The 22,723-nt window shown below is 40.6% G+C and overlaps 1 protein-coding gene across 1 annotated transcript in view; it reads left to right on the top strand.

The window, feature by feature from the left end:
* Positions 1-22,723, top strand: part of CACNA1C (calcium voltage-gated channel subunit alpha1 C) — an 806,686-nt gene that overhangs the window by 515,536 nt on the left and 268,427 nt on the right. Inside the window, exon 5 of the mRNA XM_007937025.2 lies at positions 10,173-10,331. Coding sequence (XP_007935216.1) covers positions 10,173-10,331 — 159 coding nt within the window. The remainder of the gene's footprint in view (positions 1-10,172; positions 10,332-22,723) is intronic.

The following is a 22,723-nucleotide window of genomic DNA, read 5'->3' as shown; positions in this document are numbered from 1 at the left end:
ATTTCCTTCCAGTCAGTAATTCCTTTTTTAAAATTGTGGTAAAATTATACATAACAATACATTTTCCACTTAAACATTTTTATGTGTATAATTGAGTGACTTTAATTACGTTCTTAAGCAACCATTGCCACTATCTGTTTCCGGTTTTTTCATCCTTAACAGAAACTCAGTGCTCCTTCAGCAACAGTTTCCCCTTCCCTTTGTCCCTCCTACTCCTGGTACTACTAATGAACTTTGGTGTCCATGCATTTGCCTATGCTAGATATTTCATGCAAGTGGGATCATAGGAGAGAGCTCTGGTGGCGTAGTGCCTAAGGCACTTGACTGCTAACCAGAAGGCTGGCTGTTCAAACCCACCAGCCACTTCCCAGAAGGAAGGTTGGGCAATCTACTTCCGTAGTGATACCACCTCAGAAACCCAACAAGAGGGCACTATGAGTTGAAATCAACTCAAGGGCAGTGAGGTTTTTTTGGGGGGGGCCATCATATGATAGTTGTACTTCAGAGTCTGACATACTTCACTCAGGATAAAGTTTTTGTGGTTCATCCGTGTGGTAATTTCTCTCTGTGGCCAAGCAATATTCCTTATATGCATGTATCACATTTTGTTTATCCTTTCATCTGTTGATGGGCATTTAGATTGTTTCAACCTTTTGACTATTGTGAATAATGAACATTGGTGTACATGTGTCTGTTGGAGCCCCTGCTTTCCAGTCGTTTGGGTATATATTTAGGAGTGGAATTCCTGGATCATATGGTAATTTTCTGTGTAACTTTTTAAGGAATCTCCAGCGTTTTCCATAATGGCTGCACCATTTTACAGTCCCACCATCAATGAATGAGGATTCCAATTTCTCCACCATCATCCTGGCCAACCCTTGTTGCCTTCCCTCTTCTCTGACCATTGTCATCCTAGTGGCAGTGAACTGGTACAGTGAAACCTGTGAGAGCCAGAACCTGATGAGGCTGCCTTGTTTTTCTAGGTCTCAAAAGTTTTCTGCCTTTGACAGCATACCATCTTACCACTTTTCTATTGCTTGGTTTCGTGGAAAATATTCGAGTTTTCCTTCTCTGACAGGTTTCAACTTTACACAGTTTCCAGCATTCACAGGTTTTACTATATATCATTGTGGGTTTGATATATATACATTTTAAGTAAATTTTACTGTGTTTTTGGAGAAAGCTTACATAGAAAATTAGGTTCCCATTGGACAGTTTCCACACAAACTGATCAATGACGTTAGTTACATTGTTCACATTGTGAAAATTTTCTATGTGTTGTGGTTATTCCATTCCCAGTGCTCTAGTCTCCCTGCTCCTTATCTACTCATCTTTACTATGGATTTGATATTGATTTTTTGAATTCATCAGAAGTTTTTTAGTAGAGCACCGATCTTGTGGGTTGTTGTCGTTGTTGTTATGTGCCGTCGAGTCTGCCCCGACTCATAGCGACCCCTCCTTGGGTTTCCGAGGCAGTATCACTACAGAAGTAGGATTGCCCAACCTTCCTTCCGAGGAGTGGCTGGTGGGTTTGAACCGCCAGCCTTCTGGTTAGCAGTCAAGTGCCTTAGCCACTATGCTACCAGAGCTCCCATCTTGTCCTTTATTTTGTGTGTTACTCTGCTTTTCTGCTAAAAGGTGATCTTATGGGTTAGTTTTGTTTCAAGGTTTAAAGAGTGTCTCAGGGTTATAGTTTGAGGGAGTCCTCTGGGCTTTGCTGGTCCGGTTAGTCGGACCTTTTTTTTAAGAATTTGAGTTTTGTTCTGCATTTTTCTTGCACTTTAAACTGTGGTTTTGATTTGCATCTTTTAGGTAGCGCAGTGATTAAAGCATTCAGCCTGCTAACCTAAAGATTGGTAGTTGGAACTCATCTGTAAAGATTTACAGCCTTGGAAACCCTATGGGGCAGTTGTACTCAGCCCTGTGGAGTCAGTATTAGTTGGAATCGACTCGGGGCCAACAAGTTTGCTTTAGATTTTTTAATGGCTAATGAAAAGAGCTCTCGTAATTCAGCGGTGAAGCACTTGGCTGCTAACCGAAAGGTCAGTGGTTCAAACCCACCAGCCACTGTGCAGAAGAAAGATGTAGCAGTCTGCTTCAGCAAAGATTTACAGCCTTGGAAACCCTGTGGAGCAGTTCTACTCTGCCCTGTAGGGTCACCATGAGTCAGAAATGACTCATTGGCAATAGGTTTTAATGACTAATGATCCTAAGCATCTTTTCATGTGCTTGTCCATTTGTATATCATCTTTGGTGAAATATCTTTTCCAGTCCTTTATTCTTTTTTTAAAATTATTATTATTGAATTCGTTATTTTGTTGTTGTTGTTGTTCTTTATATAGTCTGGATATTAAACCCTTATGAGATTTATGGTTCTGAAATATTTTCCTTCATTCTATAGGTTATCACTTGACTTTGTTATGGAGTCCTTTGATGCACAAAAGCTTTTAATTTTGATGAAGTCTAGTTTATTTTTTCTTTTGTTGCTCATGCTTTTAATGTTATATTTTAATGTTATATTTAATGTTATATATTAAGAATGTATGTAGGAGATCCTGGATAGAGAGGGAGAACAACGTGGAACAAACCTCAAAATCATTTGGAAAGCAAAACAAAAAAAAGGGATCAGATTTGCTGGTCTGATTGAGGCTGGTGGAAGCCCTGTGACTATGGACCCTAGCTGCCCTTCGGGTCTGGAATTGAACCCACACCTGTGGCTTCCAGACAAACAAAAGACAGGCATATGAGTTGAACATTTACCTGAGGTAGATACACTCCTTGGAGAGAACAATCATGGGAGAAGGAAGAGCTGTTTATGCACAGGGAGACAGCGCAAGGGGCAGGAGTACATGGAGGGATGGACACAGGGAAGAGGTAACTATTGGGAGGAAGTGGGAGGGGAGCTGTTGCATTGGGGTAAATTGTAGTCAATGTCATGAGACAAAGTGTATGTGAACTGTTGTATGGAATGTGAATTTGCTCTGTAAACTTTCACCCAAATCACAATTAAAAAAAAGAAGATGAAAGAAGGAAAGGGGAGTATGTGGCTGGAGTTTACATGAAAATAACAGAGCCCTTAAATAGAATGCTTGATCAGGCAACAATTTTGTACATTCTTTCAATCCCAGTCAGTCTTCATTTTCTTCTTTTCTCAAGCTCTTGCTCATAAATTCATTTTCAAGCTCCTTCATGGTATTTCCCTAGGGCCCTGAGTTGAAGTATTCATCACTGAAGGAGGGCTTGGTGAGATAAAACAGAAGAGTGTGTGATCTGTCTTCAGGCTTGTGTCCACCATAATTGACTGTCTGTAACAGGCTGTGGAAGCACCAACGTCAGCCAAACTGGGCATCTTCAGGCTAATCTCAACACTACCTTAAAGAAATATGCTAAGTTTTGCTTTCTATAATTGATAGTTTCTCTTAATCTTTTTAAGGGGCTCTGGTAGCACAGGGCCTAAGGCATTTGACTGTTAACCAGAAGTTGGTGGTTCAAACCCACCAGCCACTCTGCAGAAGCAATACTGGGCAATCTACTTCTGTAAAGATTAACCACCTGGGAAACCCAGTGGGGGTCACTATGAGTCAGAATCAACTTGATGGCAGCAGGTTTGGTTTTAAGGAGAAACTCAAGGTCATTCATATACACAGATCCTCTAAAGCCTTTGCTAACCTGGAATTTTCAAGTTGCACTCCAGCGGAAGTACAGGCACTCGTCTAAGGCCTTATTGCCACAGAAGAGGGAAAAGAGGAAAAGTCACATTTGCCAGCTAAGTGCCACCTCCTTTCTGTTCTTAATTCCAGTGTTAATGATGTCATTAGAACCTCATCACTTCCCAAAACTCTGCCTTCATAGAAGACTTTATTAACAATCAGGCATGTTGGGAGTTTTTTCTTCCATCAAGATGGTCACTTAACATGAACTACAAATTAGAAGAGACTTGACTTCTAGATTATATGTTGTTTGATCCCTGTGTGAACCCATACATCCCAAATTTTCCTGTATAGTGCTCATAGCAAATATTCTGTCCTATTGTCCCCATGGAACTCCACAGGCATGCTGCTTAAAGCATTCAACTGCTAAGCCAAAGGTTGGCATAACCCACCAGCCACTTTGCAGAAGAAAAATGAGTCAGTCTCCCTCCATAAAGATTTACAGCCTCGGAAACTCTCTGGGGCAGTTCTAACCTGTCCTAAGACTGGGTCACTATGAGTCAGAATTGACTCAATGGCAGTGGGTTGGTATCATCCCCATATATATATTTGTTAAATATATATTTGTTAAATCTTATATCCTGATTTTTTGTTGTTGTCTGGTGCTGTTGAGTCTGTTTTCAAGTCATAGTGACCCCATATGACAAAGTAGAACTGGCCCGTAAGTTTTTTCTCAGCTATACCCTTCATAGGATCTCTGGTAGCATAGTGCCTAAAGCACTTGACTGCAAACCAGAAACCTAGAGTTTCAAACCCACCAGCCACTCCTCGGAAGGAAGACTGGGCAATCTACTTCCGTAGTGATACTGCCTCAGAAACCCAAGGAGGGGTCGCTATGAGTCAGGGCTGACTCTATGGCATATAACAACAACAACAGCACAACAACCTTTATGGAAGCAGATCACCAGGTCTTTGTCTCACGGACAGTTTGGGTGGGTTTGAGCTGCCAACTTCTCTCTTAGTAGCTGAATATTTAACCATTGCATCACCAGGGCTCCTTAAGCAGTGCATCAACAAACCAAACCAAACCTACTGCCATCTAGTTGATTCCAACTCATAGTGACCCCCATTGGGTTTCCAAAGTGGTAAATCTTTACAGAAGTAGATTGCCCCATCTTCTTTCCACGAAGTAGCTGGTGGGTTTAAACCACCAACCTTCTGGTTAGCAGTCAAATGCCTTAGGCATTGTATTCCCAGAGCTCCTTATTGCATCAGCACACCACACGCTGCCATTGAGTTGATTCTGACCTATAGCGACCCCTCTTTGGTTTCCTAGGCAGTAAATCTTTACAGAAATAGAATGCCTCATCTTCCACAGGGCAGTTAGTGGGTTTGAACAGCCAACCTACTGGTTAGCACTCAAACGCCTTAGCACTGCACCACCAGATATCCTGATTTAGGGGCTAGGAAAATAGACATATCATATGTGTGAGTTGATAATGATCTTGTGTCCATAGGGTATTTTATAACAGTGGCTTTACTAGGCTTATCTATGGCCTACTTTGCTTCTGCTGACATGAGCAGCTAGCCCTGAAGGAAAACCCAGCAACTGCTTATGAGCCATAAGCATGGCCTATTGGAGGAGAGCACATGGGTGGAGTTGGACAATACAATAATAACACTTTATTGTGGGGTTTATAAATGTATATGTTTACCAAATTGAAACTTGAAATGGAGGAACTGTTTCTAGGACAGCTATGAGCCAATCTCATAAACATCCAGGCCTTAAGAGCCAAACTCTGTCTGATAGTCTGGAGAGAAGGAATTCTGGCCCTGCACCTTCATACCCTAACCTGGCTTCTACCATCCAGAACCTGGAAGTCTTCTCTGGACTGGCCATAGAACCATCTGTTCTCCAGGAAGCAGGGACTAGGCTCCACTGCCTTCCCGGCAGATGTCTTAGGCATGTATACCCACTTTACAGACTGATGGTAGAGGCTGGGAGCCACAATCTTGAGGTTATGGGGAGGCATTTAGCACTGCAGAAAAGCATATCAGCTCAGAGCCAGACCACCCAGCACTGAAACCCATACTGTCACTGACCAGCAGTATAACTATGGGCAGATTATTTAACCTTACTAGGGCTCACTTTTTTTGTCTTCAATATATGGTTAATAATGGTACCTACTTCATGAGGTTATTGCTAGGGAGAATTGGAATGATCCAGATAGAGTGTTTAGAGCTGAACCTATCCATGGCAAATCTTTAGAAGATGTTGAAAGACTTGTACATGTCTTTAGTGGTACAGAGAAATCTTTGATAAAATGTCCAAATCTCTACCAAGGAACCTCCTCCAGGAGATTATTCAGTCAATGCTTGAATACTTATGAGGGTAGGGAACTCACTACCTCTTAAATCACCCTAGTTCAGCTTCAGATAGGTCTCTTTCTTGGACAGTTTTTATTTGCATTGAACCTAAATCATTCCCAGATCCTGCTTAGTTGGTCTTAGTTCTATCCTTTGTGGTCATATAAAATCCATCTAACCCCTCTTCCTCAAAATATAAAAATCACTGTCCTCATCCTCCCTACTTGTGCTTTTTCACATTCTATGAGCCTTATCTTTTGCTGAAAAAAAATACCTTCAGTTTCTTCTAATGATGCTTGAATGTTGTGGTTTCCATTTCCTTCATTGTCATGGTTTCTGTCTTCTGAAGGCAACTTGTGTAATTTAGCTCCTACTATGTTGTTGTTGTTGTTATTTTCCGTCGAGTCGGCCACTGAGTTCCTATTATGTGCTTGAGATACAAAGATGAGAAGACATGGAACATCACGGAGCTCACAGTTAGGCAAGGAATGGCATTCTAGGCAAAGGAACCAGCATGTCCTGAGGGACGGAGCATGGAACAGCAAGGCTAGAGAACTTCAGATAGTTAAATGTATTGCTGAGATGTAAGGTGTAAAATAAGGAGCTCTGGTGGTGCGGTGCCTACGGCATTTGATTGCTAACCAGAAGATTGGCAGTTCAAACCTACCAGCCACTCCACAGAAGGCAGATGGGGCAATCTACTTCCATAAAGATTGATTGCATTCAGAAACACCAGGGAGGTCACTATGAGTTGGAATCAATTCAATGGCAGTGAGGTTTTTTTTTTTACTTTTATTTTTGGAAGGTGTGAACTGGGGACCATATGTTCAAACTTGGAAAAGAGACAGGTGAGATTTACCTGTAGGTGACAGGAAGGATTTTCAACATGGAAGTAACAGGTTATAGTAAAATCACTCTTAACTGAAACATGCAGAGTGGAAAAAACAGAAACTAGGAAGAGAGTTAATTGAATGACGAATACCATGGGATGGAGAGGAAAAAAATAAGTCATGGACCAAAATGTCCAAAATACATACCAAGATGATAATAGTGGTAGGATGAAGGTTGATTTCTGTTTTCTTTTTGTTGCCCTACATTCTCTAATTTCTTTATAATAAGCATTTCTTATTTTTCTATAGTTATTTCTATAGAAAAAAAAAATTCATACATGTCTAAATGTACTTCAAAATTAAACCAGCAGATGTGATGTATCCATGAGGGAAGAGTCTAAGAAAACAATTTTGAGTCTCCAGTGCTCAAGTAGGTGGCATACCACCAGCCAAAATAGGGACATGAGGGACAGAGCATTATTTAGGAGTTCTGATGGCATCACACACAGCTAAAAGGAACCCCATAGCCAGCTTTGACTTCGATTTGTCCTCTTCACAGCCCACACAATGGCTTGTGTCTAACCCTGCAGGTCCCAGAAACTCACCTGTCCATTCCATACCTGTCTGCCAAGTAGATTCCACTTCAGCAAAGCCTGCTAAAACTCCATGATAGCAATAGCATTGATTTAGAACTGTAAATTTTGTCATTCCTTCAGTAAATATTTCCTGAATGCTTGCAATGAATTCAGCCTAGAGATGAAACAGTGAGTAGAACAGTCTTCACTTTCACAAAACTCAGCCCAATGTGAAAAACATGTAAAATCATTATAATAATCACCTTACTGAGCATATAATTGCATACTGAGACTAAGCCCAAGGAAATGGACTGGTTCTAAAAGGACAGAAAATAAAGGAGCCTTCTCTGGTCTCAGGGCTTGAAGAGAGACCTCTGGGTAAGAGAAACTCAGGCCAAGAGCTAAAAGATAAGTAAAAGGGAATTAGGGGAAAAGTGTTCCAGGCAGAGGGAACAGCATGTGCGGCAGCTTTGTAGTGAGTCGTAAGAAGCATGGCTTATATAAGTCTCTAAAAGAAAGGCTGTCTGAATGGAGTCCAGAGAGGGGGATGCTGGGAGTAGGCTTGGATGGATTTGGGGGCAAACCCTTCAGGGCCTTGTAGGACACATGACAGATTCTGTCTTTGTCTCAAGAGCCAAAAAAACAGTTGCCATTGAGTCAGTTCCAACTCATGGCAACCCCATATGTGCAGAGTAGAACCATGCTCCACAGGGTTTTCAATGGCTGATTTTTCAAAAGTAGATCACCAGGCCTTTCTTCTTAGGTATCTCTGGGTGGACTTGAACCTCCAACCTTTCACTTAGCAGCTGAGCATGTTAACTGTTTGCACCACGCAGGGACTCCATCCTAAAAGCAGAGGAGGCTGTTAAAGGCTTAAGCAGGCCTGAGATGGCCTTTGACCAGACCCTCTGGCTACGGTGTGGAAGAGAGCTCCACACCTTTTTGTCCCTGCCACCTGCCATTTTCTTGCCATTTGAGGCTATAGCACTGAATGCCTAGTAACAAAGCCCCTCATGCCCGGGGCAGCCTGGATTTGGGAATGTCCCTCCCGCTTTCCATGAGTAGCACTTAGAAATCTCTCCTCCAAGCAGACACCTCTGAAAGTTGCTCTGCAGTTCACAGTTTTCAACTTTCTCCGTGGCTTCGCATACTTTAACACTAATATGTGTACAACTTACTAATTAATGGAATCATTTGAATCTGAAAACATCTTGTTCTAATGGGAGGCTGCAAAGCACTCTCATTAATTCACAGGTAAAATTATTCTAGCTTTTTTTTTTCTCTCTCTTTTTTTTTCTCCCCTCTTCCTAGCTTAGCTTAATAGCTGGGGAGAGTTCTTCTAATTAGCCTTGTGAAAACCACTCCACAAGCACATGAAGTACCAATGATTGCCTTGGGCTCTAGTGAGAGGGTGACCCAGCTTTTGTTTACCCAGTGAAGAGGGTAGAGGGTAAATACAATGGTGAAACTACCAATATATAGAAAAGTGGAGAGCTTTGTGACTCGAATGACAGAATACTGGGGAGATGGGTAAGTCAGCTAAAGGCATTAGAAATGACCCAAGTAGTGTGCTTCATATACCCTATTGCATGTGTGTCTAAGATAGCCCATGAGATGGTTTTCAGCACAACTGGTCTTGATGTGAGGAAGGAGAACCTGCCCTCTTTCTATCCTGTCTGCCCTAGGATGTTAAGACTTGGCATAGTCACTGTTGGGAGACAGCTCACAAATTACTTTCTTGGGGTTAAGGAATGGTTTGGAAGTGACTTGCAGATAACCACCTCCCCACCATTTGAAAATGAATATTTGCAGCATCCCTTTTAAAGAAGTAGCATTTATTTATTGTGTAGTTGAGCTTCTAAGTAAGGAGATCATATTCCCCATTGGACAAGAAACAAGCCTACAGACCTTTGGAGTATACTAACAAAACCATGTGCTCCCTGGGGTTTTCTAATGGAAGCCCATAAAGTTCTTCAGAGTCAGTCTCTGCAGGAAAGTGGCAAGAAATCTGTAGGGAAGAGAGGTATACTCACATAATCCAGAGAAGGTGCTTTAAGAGCCATTTTCTCAGCCTAATTGTGGATGTCTCACCACCTAGAGGCATCTGGGTGATAAAGGTCAGCTTCATCAAAGGAAGTCCCACCCTCCTGGATGCTAAGCTCTAAGGCGGATCTTGCTTCAGAGCAAATGGGTCAATCACAGGGCTCCAGTAATCCCACTATGGAGAAAACCTTGAAAGATAAGTAAGCCCTTGCATGACTGTCTCTAGTCAAAGCTCTCACTGTACTGAGAAGCTACCCTAGGAGCCAAAGATGCTATGTTGTCTCCAAGATAGGCTATGAGAAAACTAGAGTGTTGTGGGTTCAAACAGCTTATTCTTCCCCTTGTACATCATCTGCAAGTGTCTTTGTTTGGCTGTACCTCCAAGAAAAATCTGGAGTCAGGCCAATCTAGATTTGGAGCCCCACTCTGTCACTCACTCACTGCGTGACCTTGAGCCTCAGTTTCCCCATCTAAAAAATGAAGCATGTGATACCTTACTTGGAGAGTTGCTGAGAAGACTTCGTGACATCATGTAAATACAGCACCCAGATAACACTGGTTCAGTAGAAGGAAACCCCCATCCTTTCCTTTTTGAGGCTTTCCTCCTTCCACAAATCAATACATTTAACAAGCAGTGCTGGCTCATGAAGCATTTCCCTGAATGCTCTCACTGTTTTGTTACCATTATGATTATTTTCTCATTGCAGGTCTCCAGGTGGTTCTGAATTCCATTATCAAGGCCATGGTCCCCCTGCTCCATATTGCCCTGCTAGTGCTGTTTGTCATCATCATCTACGCTATCATAGGCCTGGAGCTCTTCATGGGGAAGATGCATAAGACATGCTACAACCAGGAGGGCATAGCAGGTAAGGGGAGGATTCTGGAGCAAACTCTCAGGAGGCTGCTCATCTCTTCGCAGCTACTTTCCATGCAGATGGATAGCAAATGGTACCCTGGTAAGGCCCCCTTCATTCAAATGCGCATGTTTCCAGAACCGTGGCTAAGTGAGAGGCAGAGATTGGTATTTTTTCCTCATCTCTAATTTTGATTTTATTCTAAAATAGATCCCTATTAAAACAGCAAAATGCAAACTTTGTCCAGCATTACTAAAAACTGTTTAAATGGGCTGTGCAATTTGAAAAACATTTAAAGAAGTAAGAATCTATTTTTTGTCAGTCTATCACTTTCCAAGCCAACCTTAAATATTTTTAAGAATTCAAACAGCAACTGTGCCTGTCTCTGCTACACTGGTACCATTGGTCCTCAGTGTAGTTTGTCATGAAAAGTCCTTGCAGGCAGACAGGTTTATGCTCAGGTTCTCCTCATTACAACCCTGAACTCTTCTCATGCTGCTTGGCTAAAGGCCCTGATTCTGGCTCCACTGCCCTTACTGTTTTCTGCCTCTCCATTCATAGGCAGAGGGGCTGTGGTGGTTCAGTGGTAGAGTTCTCTCCTTCTTTGCAGAGACCTGGTTTTGATTCCCAACCAGTGCACCTCATGCAGGGCCACCACTTATCCGTCAGTGGAGGCTTGTGGGCTGCTGTGATGCTGAGCAGGTTTCAGCAGAGCTGTGGGACTAATACAGACTAGGAAGAAAGGCCTGGTGATATACTTCCTTAAACAAGCCAATGACAGCCCTATGGGTCATGAAAGTCTGATCTATAACTGATCAAGGGAAAGACACAGGACCAGGCGTCATTCATTCTGTTGTGCATAGGGTCGCCAAGAATGGAAGGCTAATCTGATGGCCTCTAACAACCACCACATTCATAGGCAGAAGCCCGCTTAACTTCCTCACCCTGAGGGAGGATGGTAGGCATGGAATCACCTCTTTGCCATGAGCAAAATTTCTTTTCCTCAGGGAGATTTATCTCTACCCCAGGACTTCTCAGTCTTTTCCTTTTTGAGACTTATCTCTCCATGTTCTTTCCATAAATCAATATATTAAACAAGCAATGTTGGCTCATTAAGCACCTCCCTGAGTAGCCCTAAAATTTTGGTTTACAGGGTATGCTACAAACTGCTGTCTAAAGTTACTAAACTCTCCATTTGACCTTTAAAAAAGAACATCGAAACAGAAATTGACAAGCCATTCAAACAGCTGTAAAGTAGTTTAACTCAAAGAGCTTGTTGGAAAAATACCCCCCAAAGGGGGTTAACAGTGTCAAATTTATGTGATTCATTTGTTCAAACAAGAAGACCTTTTCATCTTAGTTTTTGGTATCTTCATGGAGAAAGAAAAGCTTTGTCTGGAGCATTGAAGGACACCTCATTTCTCTCCGTCTCTATTGCCTCACATTCTTACTCAGCCCAGGTGTTAAATTTAATTTGAGTCCTCTTGCTTTAGGGGTTAGGAAGGACGGCATCTGTGCAACAAGGAGTGAAATGGACTATTAATATTCTGAAACAAGAAGATGTTACCTGGTCTGTATGATCTGCTTCACTGAGTGGATTGACTGGGTGTTCGCAATATTTCTAGGTCATTATTTGCCATGTGGCCTTATTCCTTTTTAAAAACAAAAAACCTATAGTCTCAGAATCACTACATTATTTTTCCTTGTTTGTTGGGAAGTCTGCTTAAGAGCAAACTGGTTTTTCAATCCAGAGAGGATTTCTAAATTACTCGGGTCATAATTGTATAAAAATAAACCATCATGTTAAAAAAAAATTTGGATTCCTTTTCAGTTGGAACAAATGGATCTTGCCTTTAGCTAAAATTCTGAGATTTTCAGTCTTGCATAAAGAACTACCAAATGATACAGTAAATGATATCTTCCCTTTTAATTCAAATCCTTCCTCTTACTCATTTTGATTTACAGCTAGTCCAGAACCAGTAAATGTATGTTATGTGACCATATCAGAGTTTATTATAAGGCCTGCTTAAGAGCTAAGTATGTTGTTGTTGTTATGTGCTGTCGAGTAACTATAGTATGTCTTAAAGTTTATACAGTTATTTGAAATTTTCAATGACCCGGTTGACCCAAACTCATCAGGCAGTCACAAAGATGAGACTTCAGCAGCGGGTGATAGTGCACCTGTCACCAACAGCATACCAAATAGGGGAGAATGAAATGATGAAATCCTGCCATAGATCCAAAGATAGCCACCCTGTCTTGCCACCAAATGTCTGTGCACCTCTAAGCTAAGGAGAACTGCTCCGTGGACTACAGACAATTTTGTCACCCTAATGACAAGACTTCGACTTGGTTACTTTGGACACAACATCAGCAAAGACCAATCACTAGAAAAGGACATCATGTTTGGTAAAGTAGAGGGTTAGCAAAAACAAAGGAAACTCTCAATGAGATGGATTGACATAATAGCTACAACAGTTGACTCAAACATACCAGTGACTATGAACATGGTGCAGGACTGGGCAATGTTTTGTTCTGTTCTACATATTGTCACTTAGGAGTTGGAGCCAACACACCAGCAACTAACAACAACAGTGGGAAAATAGCCAAAGTGTGTTTTCTAGGGGTCAGGATCCTGTGCTAGCAAACAACCCTGAACTTTGGTTAAAAGTCACTGGAGAGAGAACCTGGCCATTCAGACTGGCCATTTTAGAGCATTTTGCCTATCCTTGATAGTTAAACAGGCCCAAAAAAAGAACCCGAGTCTCCACCTGCTTCCTACCATGATGATCTGAGACTCATCAGATGGTAGGCTTGATCTTCACCGCGCAAGTTCAGAAGAGAAGTTGGCTTCCATCAGGGGAATAGCTGTCAGCCAGCAGAGCCAAGGTGTCAGAGGACAACTAGAACAAGTGTTCCAAAGAGAGGAGCCATGCCAGGCTCCACCAGGAAGGCGATCTCAGTCTTCTGTGTGGAGCCAGACTCCCTGCTGGGAAAGAGCCTGAAGACGCCTCATTGCAGAAGTCTCTCCTCTCAAACACTTTGCAATCAGGCACCCACTGCCTCCTCATTCCTAAACCTGCCATCTGATGACAACCCAGGGAACCACTACATCACTACCTAACAGAAGCATGATACCACTGTCATCAAGGCCTCTTCCACCCACACAATGATTAATGTGGATGAGGGGAAAAAAAATTTACAGGAATCTGGACTTCCTCAATGCAACCAAATAGTAGAAAACCAGAAACCTGCAATCCTTAAAACCATTCCCCATGAGATTTGGAGAATTTTGCATAACCTTTAGAACGAGTGATTAAAAAAAAAAAAAAAAAAAAAACTTCAGATTTTGGATTGAATTCCCATGTTTTCTGCAACTTTAGGTTGTGCAGCGTGCTCTGTGAACCCTTGTTATATATTAAAGGAGCTTCGTCCAACTCCTTCTTTTTACATTTTGAAAATATTTCTCAGACTGAATTTTATATGCTCATTTTAAATTTTCAAATACATTAGATTTTGAGTCCTATTTACTGTAAAATCCATATAAGAAAGCTGTGGAGCTGGCAAGGTGGACCGTTGCTCTGTTCCTATGCTGCCCTTCAAGTCCCCAGAAGAGATGGTCACAGCACTGGCAATTTCTCCCCGATCCCTGAGACACCTGCAAGGTGCCTTCTTCATTCCTCAACAGATACATCACCATATGCCGGTACCTTTTGTTTCTCGTTGTCCCATCTGTTTGATGGTGCTGAGCCAGGTCACTCTGAATAGCTCTCCAAAGCACAGTAATTACCCCTGAGACTGGCAAAGAATTGGTTGGCTAAAACCTAGAAATGAAAATAACCCTCATTCTATTCACTCCTTAAAGTTGGGTCCTAAAAAAGTAATTGATTTTGTCTTTGGTGATTTCTGCTTGGAACTGCTAACTGGCATGCTCCCAGGATTTCATGTTATTGTTGGTATTTACTCCATTTGTAAAATCTTTTCCAATATTTCTCTCCATTATTTTACCAAAAACTTAATTTGGACTTTCTAGAATGACTCTACCTCTCTTCATTTCTGTTTTAAAACAGGGGACCCACATTGCTCTCTTTCTTTCTCCCACCTCATGTTTCCACGCTCCTCCCTAGGAGTTTATGGCTCTGCAAAGAAACTAACACATTTTCACGTTTAAGCTCATTTCCCCTCACTCGCAAGTACATGTCTCTAGGACCTGCTGATGTGTGTGTGTTCACATATTTCAAGTGTTCCCTTTAGTGCTTTTTATAGCTACCTATTTTTACCAGATCATCATTGCTTCTTAATTGTTCTCAAATCTTTTTTTATTGTTGTTCAAGACAGATTTACAATAGCAGAGCGGCACTTGAGCCTTTAGATAATGTTTCTGAATCTCATCCCTTTCTCTTTTATTAATGAGATCATTTCCCCGTGATGTCATTTTCTTTTTAACATATATTTGTAAAATCCCCACATATGTTTCCCTGCCTTGAGGGCATTCAGCCCTCACCTTGGTAGCCTTCATCTTTTCCATATTTCTGCCTGTTTTAGGAATAAGGGAAGCAGAAAAAGCTGTCAGATTAGCAATCCCAAAGGGTAGAGTATGACTTTTTTAAAAATATTTTTTGTGGTTTCAGGGAAAGTTTACAGAGCAAATTAGTTTCCCAGTCAGCAATTTATACACAAATTGTTCCATGACTTTGGTGTGATCCACACAATGTATCAAGACTCTCCCCATTTCTAGCTGGGTTTCCCCGTTTCTGTTCACTCAATTTTCCTGCCTCTTCTTCCCTTCTTAACTTTGCTTTGGGGCAAATGCTGCCCTTTTAATTTCATATGCTTGATTGTTCCAAGAAGCATATTGTTCCTGCGTGCACTGTTCATTTGATAGGCCTATCTTTTATGTGGCTGAAAGGTGATCTCCAGGTGTGGCTTCAGTTCTAAGTTACAAAGATGTCTAAGGACCATAACCTCAGATTATACACCAGTCTCTATCAGACCAGTAAGTCTGGTCTTTTCTCTAAATTTGAATTTTGTTCTCCTACTCTATCCAGTACCCTCTATTGTGATCCCTGTTAGAGTAGTCCATGGTAGGAGCTAGGCACTATCTAGTTCTTCTGTTCTCAGATTAGTGGAGGCTGTGCTTCATGGTCCATTAGTCTTTTGGACTAACTGTTTCCTTGAGTCTTTGATTTTCTTCACTTTTCTTTACTCTAAATACAAAGAGACCAGTAGTTGTAAGTTGAATGGATATTCAAAAGCTTTTAAGACTTCAGTCACTACTCACCAAGGTAAGAGTTAGAACATTGTCTTTATGGACTTTGTTATGACAATTGATCTATATGTCCCCCAAGATTATGGTCCATAGCTCTCAAGACCAGTATCTCAGGCCTGGGAGGTGTTTGGCTGTGACTACGAGGTTTTTGTGACTGTGTTCCCTATATGCTCTATTATATACATGGGTATATTTGCAGCAAGTACAAATATATATGCAGGAATATCTGCTGCCAACCCTATATATGGATGTGGGTATACTGCCGTATGCCCTCTCACCCCTGTTCAGCTAATATAACTACCTATGACTGCTAACCAGAAGGCTGGCGGTTCGAACCCACCAGCCACTCCTCGGAAGGAAGATGGGGCAATCTACTTCCGTGGTGATACTGCCTCAGAAACCCAAGGAGGGGTCGCTATGAGTCGGGTCCGACTCGATGGCACATAACAACAACAACATATGTACTTGTACATTATTGTTTGCTATTACTGTTGTTGCAGAATTGTATATTTAATGGTATTTACCATTGTTGCTTTTGCTCTTGTGTGCTTTTCAGTGTCTTCCTTTGGTTTGGTTATGTTGTGCTGACTTCCTCCATATTGTGTATTGTCTTTCCCTTTACAAAGTAACATGTGTCTACTATGTAGTTAGTGATTTGCCCTTCCACCTCCTTTCATCCCTGGTAACCATCAAAGAATGTTTCTTTATGTCTGTAAACCATTTCTTGACTTTTCATAATAGTGGTCTCATATAATATTTGTCCTTTTGTGATTGACTTACATCACTCAACATAATGTCCTCCAGGTTCATGCACGTTATGAGGTGTTTTGCAAATTCTTAGTTATCCTTTAATGTTGCTTAGCTTTCCATTGTGTGTATGTACATAGTTTCTTTATCCATTCATTCACTGATGGTGTCCATCTTTTTGATATTTGAATAATGCTGCAGTGAACATGGGTGTGTGTGTGTGTGTATCTGTTCATGTTACAGCATGGATGTGTGTGTTTGTGTGTATCTGTTCATGTTACAGCTTTTTCTCTAGAATATATGTCTAGTAGTGGGATTGCTGGATAATACGGTATTTCTAATTCCAACTTTTCAAGGAAGTGCCATACTGTTTGCCACAGTGGTTGTACCATTTTATAGTCCTATCGGCAGTATATGAGGGCTGTCATCCCTCCACACCTTTGCCAGTATTTGTTGTTTTATGTTTTTGAAATTTGCTATTAATGCTGAGGCAAGATGATCTCTCATTGTTGTTTTGATTTGCATCTCCCTAATGGCTAATGATCATGAGCATTTCTTTATGTGTTTGTTAGCTGCCTGAATGTCTTTGTGGAAGTGTCTGTTCATGTCTTCTGTCGCTTATTTAATTGGATTGTTGTCTTTTTGTTGGTGAGGTATTGAAGTTTTCCATAAATTTTAGAGATTAGTCCCTTGTCCAATACATCCTTGCCCAAATTATTTTCCCAGTCTGAGTTGTCTTTTTATGCTTTTAGTGAATTCTTTTGATAAACATAAATGTTTAACTTTAAGTAGCCCCTGTTATCTAGCTTGTCTTCTGCTGTTTTTGTCTTTTTAGTTGTTTGGTGGTAGTGTGTTTATGCCATGTATTAGGGCTCCTATGTTTGCCTCTATTTTTTCTTTGATAATCTCTATAGTTTTAGGTTTTACATTAAGTATTTGATCCATCTTGGATTAGATTTTCTTCTGGATTCTCAGTTCTCTATGTCTGTCATTGTACCGATACCAGGGTTTTTTGACTAACATGATCGTATAATAGGTTTTCAAATCAGAGAGTGTGAGGCCTCCTACATTATTTTTCTTTAGTAGTGCTTTGCTTATCTGGGGTCTCTTTCCTTTGTATATACAGTTTGTGATTAGTTTCCCATCACTTTAAATGATGGAATCTGAATTAGAATTGCATTGTATCTGTAGATCACTTTTGGTAGTATTGACATTTTCACAGTATTAAATCTTCTTATCCACAAGCATGGTATGTTCTTTCATTCATGTAGGTCTCTTTTGGTTTCTTGTAGTAGTGTTTTGTAGTTTTCTTTATATAGGTCTTTTGTGTCTCTTGTTAGATTTATTCCTAAGTTCTTCATCTTTTGAGTGGCTATTATTTTCCTGATTTCCTTTCCAGAGTTCTCTTAGTGTACTACATCTGAGTGATTTTTATATGTTGATCTTGTACCCTGCCATTTTGTTGAATCCTTCTATTAGTTCCAGTAGTTTTCTTGATGAGTCTCTAGGATTTTCTATGTATAGGATCATACCATCTGCGAGTAGAGACAGTTTTACTTCTTCTTTGTCAATTTGGATGCCTTTTATCTCCCTTTTGTGTTTTATTGCTCTGGCTAGGATATCCAATACAATATTGAATAGGAGTGGTGTTCAAGGGCATCCTTGTCTGGTTCCCATTCATATGGAGAATGTTTTCAGTCCTTCTCTCTTGAGAATAATGTTGGTTGTTGGTTTTGTTATTGGTACATGCCCTTAATTATGATGAGGAATTTCCCTTCTATTTCTATTTTGCTGAGCACTTTTGTCAAAAATGGGTGTTGGTTTTTGTCAAATGTCTTTGCTGCATCATGATCATGTTCTTTTCCTTTGCTTTATTTATGTGGTGGATTACATTGATTGTTTTGCTTGTTTTGAGCCATCTTGAATGCTTGGTATGAATCTCACTTGATCATGATATATTATTTTTTAAAAATATTTTGGGATTCCATTGGCTAGCATTTTATTGAGAATTTTGCATCAATATTCATGAGTGATATTACCTACAGTTTTCTATTTAAGTGATGTCTTTGCCTTGTTTAGGTATCAGGCTTATGTTTGCTTGCAAGAATGAATTCAAGAGTATTCCACCTTTTTCTATGTTCCGGAATAGTTTGAGTAGAATTGGAATCAGCTCGTATCTGAATATTTGGTAGAGTTTGTCAGTAAAGCCATTCTGGCCAGTACTATTATTGGCTAGGAGGTTTTTTTTAATGACAGACTCAATTTCTTCTTTTGTGATGGGTTGTTCAAATTTTCTACCACAGATTGTTAATTTCTATAAGTAGTATGTTTCTAGAAATTTGTCCATTTCTGCTAGGTTTTCACATTTATTGGAGTACAGGTCTTCATAGTGTTCTGTTATTACCCTTTTTTATTTCAGTAGGTTTTGTTGTGGCATCAGCTATTTCATTTCTTTTTGTGTTATTTGCATCTTCTGCTTCTTTTTCTTTGTTAAATTTGCCAGAAAGTTGTCAATTTTATTGATTAATCCTTTCATAGACTCAATTTATAGCCTTGTTGATTTTTTCTGTTGTTTTTGTTTACTGTTTCATTTATTTCTGTTTGAATCTTTATTTTCTTTCTTTTTTTTTTTCTATTCTTTTTCTGATTGTTAGAGATTCAGGTTAGGTTGTTATCTGAGAAGTGGCTTTGTAGTACTTCAGTATTTTTAAGTGTGTTGAGGCTTGCTTTGTGACCTGACATATGGTCTATTCTGAAGAAAGTTCCATGTGCACTAGAAAAGAATGCTGTTGTTGGGTGGAGTGTTCTATATACATCTATGAGGTCTAGTTGATTGATTGTGTTATTTAGATCTTCTTTATCTTTGCTGAGTTTCTTTCCACTTCTATCCTTCATTGAAAGTTGTATACTAAAGTATCCTATTATTGTGGAGTTGTCTATTTTTCTTTTCCATTCTGTTCAAGCTTGATTTATGCATTTTGGGCTCTTCCATTAGGTGCATAGAAATTTATTATGGGTTTACCGTCTTGTTGGATTGGCCCTTTAATCATTATAAAATGTCTTTCTTGGTCTCTTTTGCTGCTTTTTGCCTAAAAGACTTTTTATCAGAAATTAATATTGCTACTTTTACTCTTTTTTTGGTTGTCATTTACTTGGTATATGTTTTAACCATCGTTTGATTTTTAACTTTTTTTTGTCTTTGTGCCTAAGGTATCTCTCTTGTAGTTAGCATGTTGATAGGTTATCGTGTTTTATCCACTCTCTGTTTGTTGACTTGTGCATTTAAACTTACATTTAGTGTGATTGTAGGTAGATATGAATTTATTGTTATGATTTTGTTAGGTTTTTTTGTGGTGTTGACAATTTGTTTGTTCTGCTTAATTCTCCATGCTGAGTTCTTTTTGTTCATGGATTGTCCTTTCATTTCCTTCTTTTTTTGTTGAATTTGTGTTTATTGACACTTTTTTTTTTCTTTTTTATTTTGGTGAATGGGTTTATTAATTTTTTGTGGTTACTCTAAGATTTATCATCTTAAATTTTAAACAATCTGTTATTTGTTTATATCACCACATCTTTCTCTCCGTGTAAAATTTCTATTACTATTTCATTCATTTCCCCTTTTCATTTTGAAGTTGTCATTGATTATAGACATCTGTTTTCCTGTTTTCAATTTTGTAGTTTTATTTTACGTTGGGAATTCTTTATCTGGGTTGGTATCTAGGTGATGCTGTTATGTGTTTTAATCTCAGGTTGTTGTCTGGTTGTTGGTTCTTTGTCCAGAGAGTCTGCCGAATATTAATATTTCTTGTAGGATTGGTCTGGTTTTCAGACATTCCCTTAATCTCTGCTTATCTGGGAATATCCTGATTTTAGTATCACATTTGAGAGACAGTTTTGCTGGATATATATGATTCTTGGCCAGCAGTTCTTATCTTTCAGGGTTTTATGTATGTCATCCCATTAACTCCTACATAGTTTCTGCTGAGAAATCAGAGATTAGTCTTACTGGTGCCCCTTTGTAGGTAATATTTTGTTTCTCATGGCTGCTTTCAGAATTCTTTCCTTGTCTTTGGTTTTGGAAAGTTTGATTATAATATGTCTGTGTGACTTCCTATTGGGATATTCTGTATGGGGTTTGTTGAGCTCCTTGGATAGAAATCTCCTTGTCTTTTATTATGTTAGGGAAGTTTTTTGCCAGAAAATCTTTCAAAGATTCTCTCTGTGCTTTTATTTGTCTTTTCCTCTTCTAGAATTCGAATCAAGTGTATTCCTCCTGATAATGTCCCATGTAACTCTTAGGCTTTCTTCATTATTTTTTCTGATTGTTCCTCAAACTAGTAGCAAGGGCTTTGTCATCAGTTTTGCTGATTCTTTCTTCTATTGATTCAGTTCTACTTGTATATATATCCTTCTATTGAGTTACTTAGGAGCTCTGGTAGCATAGTGCCTAAGGCACTTGACTGCTAACCAGAAGGCTGGCAGTTCAAACCCACCAGCCACTCCTCGGAAGGAAGGTTGGGCAATCCTACTTCCGTAGTGATACTGCCTCGGAAACCCAAGGAGGGGTCGCTATGAGTCAGGGCTGACTCGACGGCAAATAACAACAACAACAACATTGAGTTACTTATTTCTCATATTTTATTGTTAATCTTCTGGATTTCTAGTTACTGTTTTTATATGGTTTCTAATTGTCTATTTTGTCATTTTATTCTTTTTATTTTTTTCTCTGATTTCTTCTATATTTTGTCTGTGTTTTCCTTGATCTCTTGAGAATCCTATATGTAAGTCTTTTGAATTCCTTATTGGGTGGTCCCATTACTATATCTTCCTCAGGAAAATTTTCTGGCCCTGTTTTGGTCACTTGCTTAAGCCATCTTGTCTTACTTCTTTATGTAATTAGGTAATATCTGTTATCTCTGAGACACTAAGATGTTATTTTATTTATTGACTGATCATTTGTTTGTTTGTTTGCTTCATCCTAATTTTTGTTTTGTTTTGTTTTGATATATCCAGGCAAGTAGAGTGGGCATGCTTCATGGTCAGTAGTCTTATAGCACTAGAGCTTTCATCACTTGTGTCTGGGTAGGCAGGGCAGTGACAAATAGTGTGCACTGGTCTCTGTTTGCTGATGGTGCCGTGTGGCTGAAGCAGGCTGAGTCTGCATTCACTGCCATTTGTCATCAGTCTAGTAGCATGGAAACAGGTGATGGGACTCATCTAGTGGATGGGGTGGTAGGTGTGATGGGTGTGCTGGGTGAGCAGGGGCACAGGGGCACAGGAGCATGCTTTCCTCTTGCTATTCACCAGGTGGATTGGGTGGTTTGCAGCCCAGGGGACTAGAGCACTCTTGTGCTGCTGGCAGGGGCTGGGGGGAGGAGATGGGTCAGTGGGCAGGGTTGAGGGGAAGGGTTGCTGGTGCACTCCTGTGTTTCTTGGAGGGGCAGGTCACTGGGTGTGGAGCAAGGTCAGGCAAGTGAAGTCACCAGAGCAGTCCTGTGCCACTCATAGGGACAAGTTGCTGGGTGGGGGCAGGGGCAGGCAGATGGGGTTGCTGGAATGGTCCTGTGCCATTTGGAGGGGTGGGTCACCACATGGGGGTTGTGGTCAGCCAGATGCGGGTAACACAGCCACTATTGCTTGATGGGTGCAGGGAGTACTAGATGGGACTAAGCAGGAAGAGAGAAAGAGAGGCCTCAAATCGTAGTCCCCAGCAGTCAGAGCTGTGAAGATAGGGTGGTTTATGGCTCTAGTCACCAGAAGTAGGCAGGGGGGATGTGCTTCTCAGATCTCTAGGCACACATCACCCTAGATAGGCACTTCTCATTGGCTGAAGTCAGCAAACTGGGCCTGGCTCTCCTCAAGGGCAAGGGGGTGCTGCCTGTAGTCCAGTCAGGTGAGGAATCTATTGCTTCATGCATATCACTCACCCATATGGTCAGGGATTACCGCTCTTGAGTAAACCTGTCTGGATCCTACCTCCTTCCTTACTCTGTGGTGTCAGGATCCTTGGCACTCTTGCCCTCCTGCGTGTGCTTTTCCTCCTTAGATCCAGATCATATTCTATTTGTCTTTCTTCCAGGTATGTGGTAGTTTACTTGTGAGTCTACTTGGCTGGGCCTGGTTTTGAGTGGCTGGGCTGGATGTAGTCATTCCTGTGATGAGACTGGTGATCAGCTCCATGGTGGAATCTACTGGAGCTGCCTTGGGGATGTGGTCTGCTTCCGTTATATAAGAAACAGCATTGAGAAAGGTCTCTGAGCTTTTCAGCACAGTTGGATCCTGCATGTGGCTGAGTCTTCATTCAGCAGTCTGTCATGTTTACTGTCGATCTTGGACTATCTCTGGACTTGGAGCTAGTGGTCTGCCATGTTGTTTGATAATTCTGTGA

The sequence above is a fragment of the Orycteropus afer genome, unplaced genomic scaffold (assembly GCF_000298275.1).
Source record: "Orycteropus afer afer isolate SDZICR_OR568_19922 unplaced genomic scaffold, OryAfe1.0 scaffold00040, whole genome shotgun sequence".
NCBI lineage: Eukaryota > Metazoa > Chordata > Mammalia > Tubulidentata > Orycteropodidae > Orycteropus > Orycteropus afer.
The sequence above is the reverse complement of the archived record's forward strand: the minus strand, read 5'-3'. Positions and strand labels throughout refer to the sequence as shown.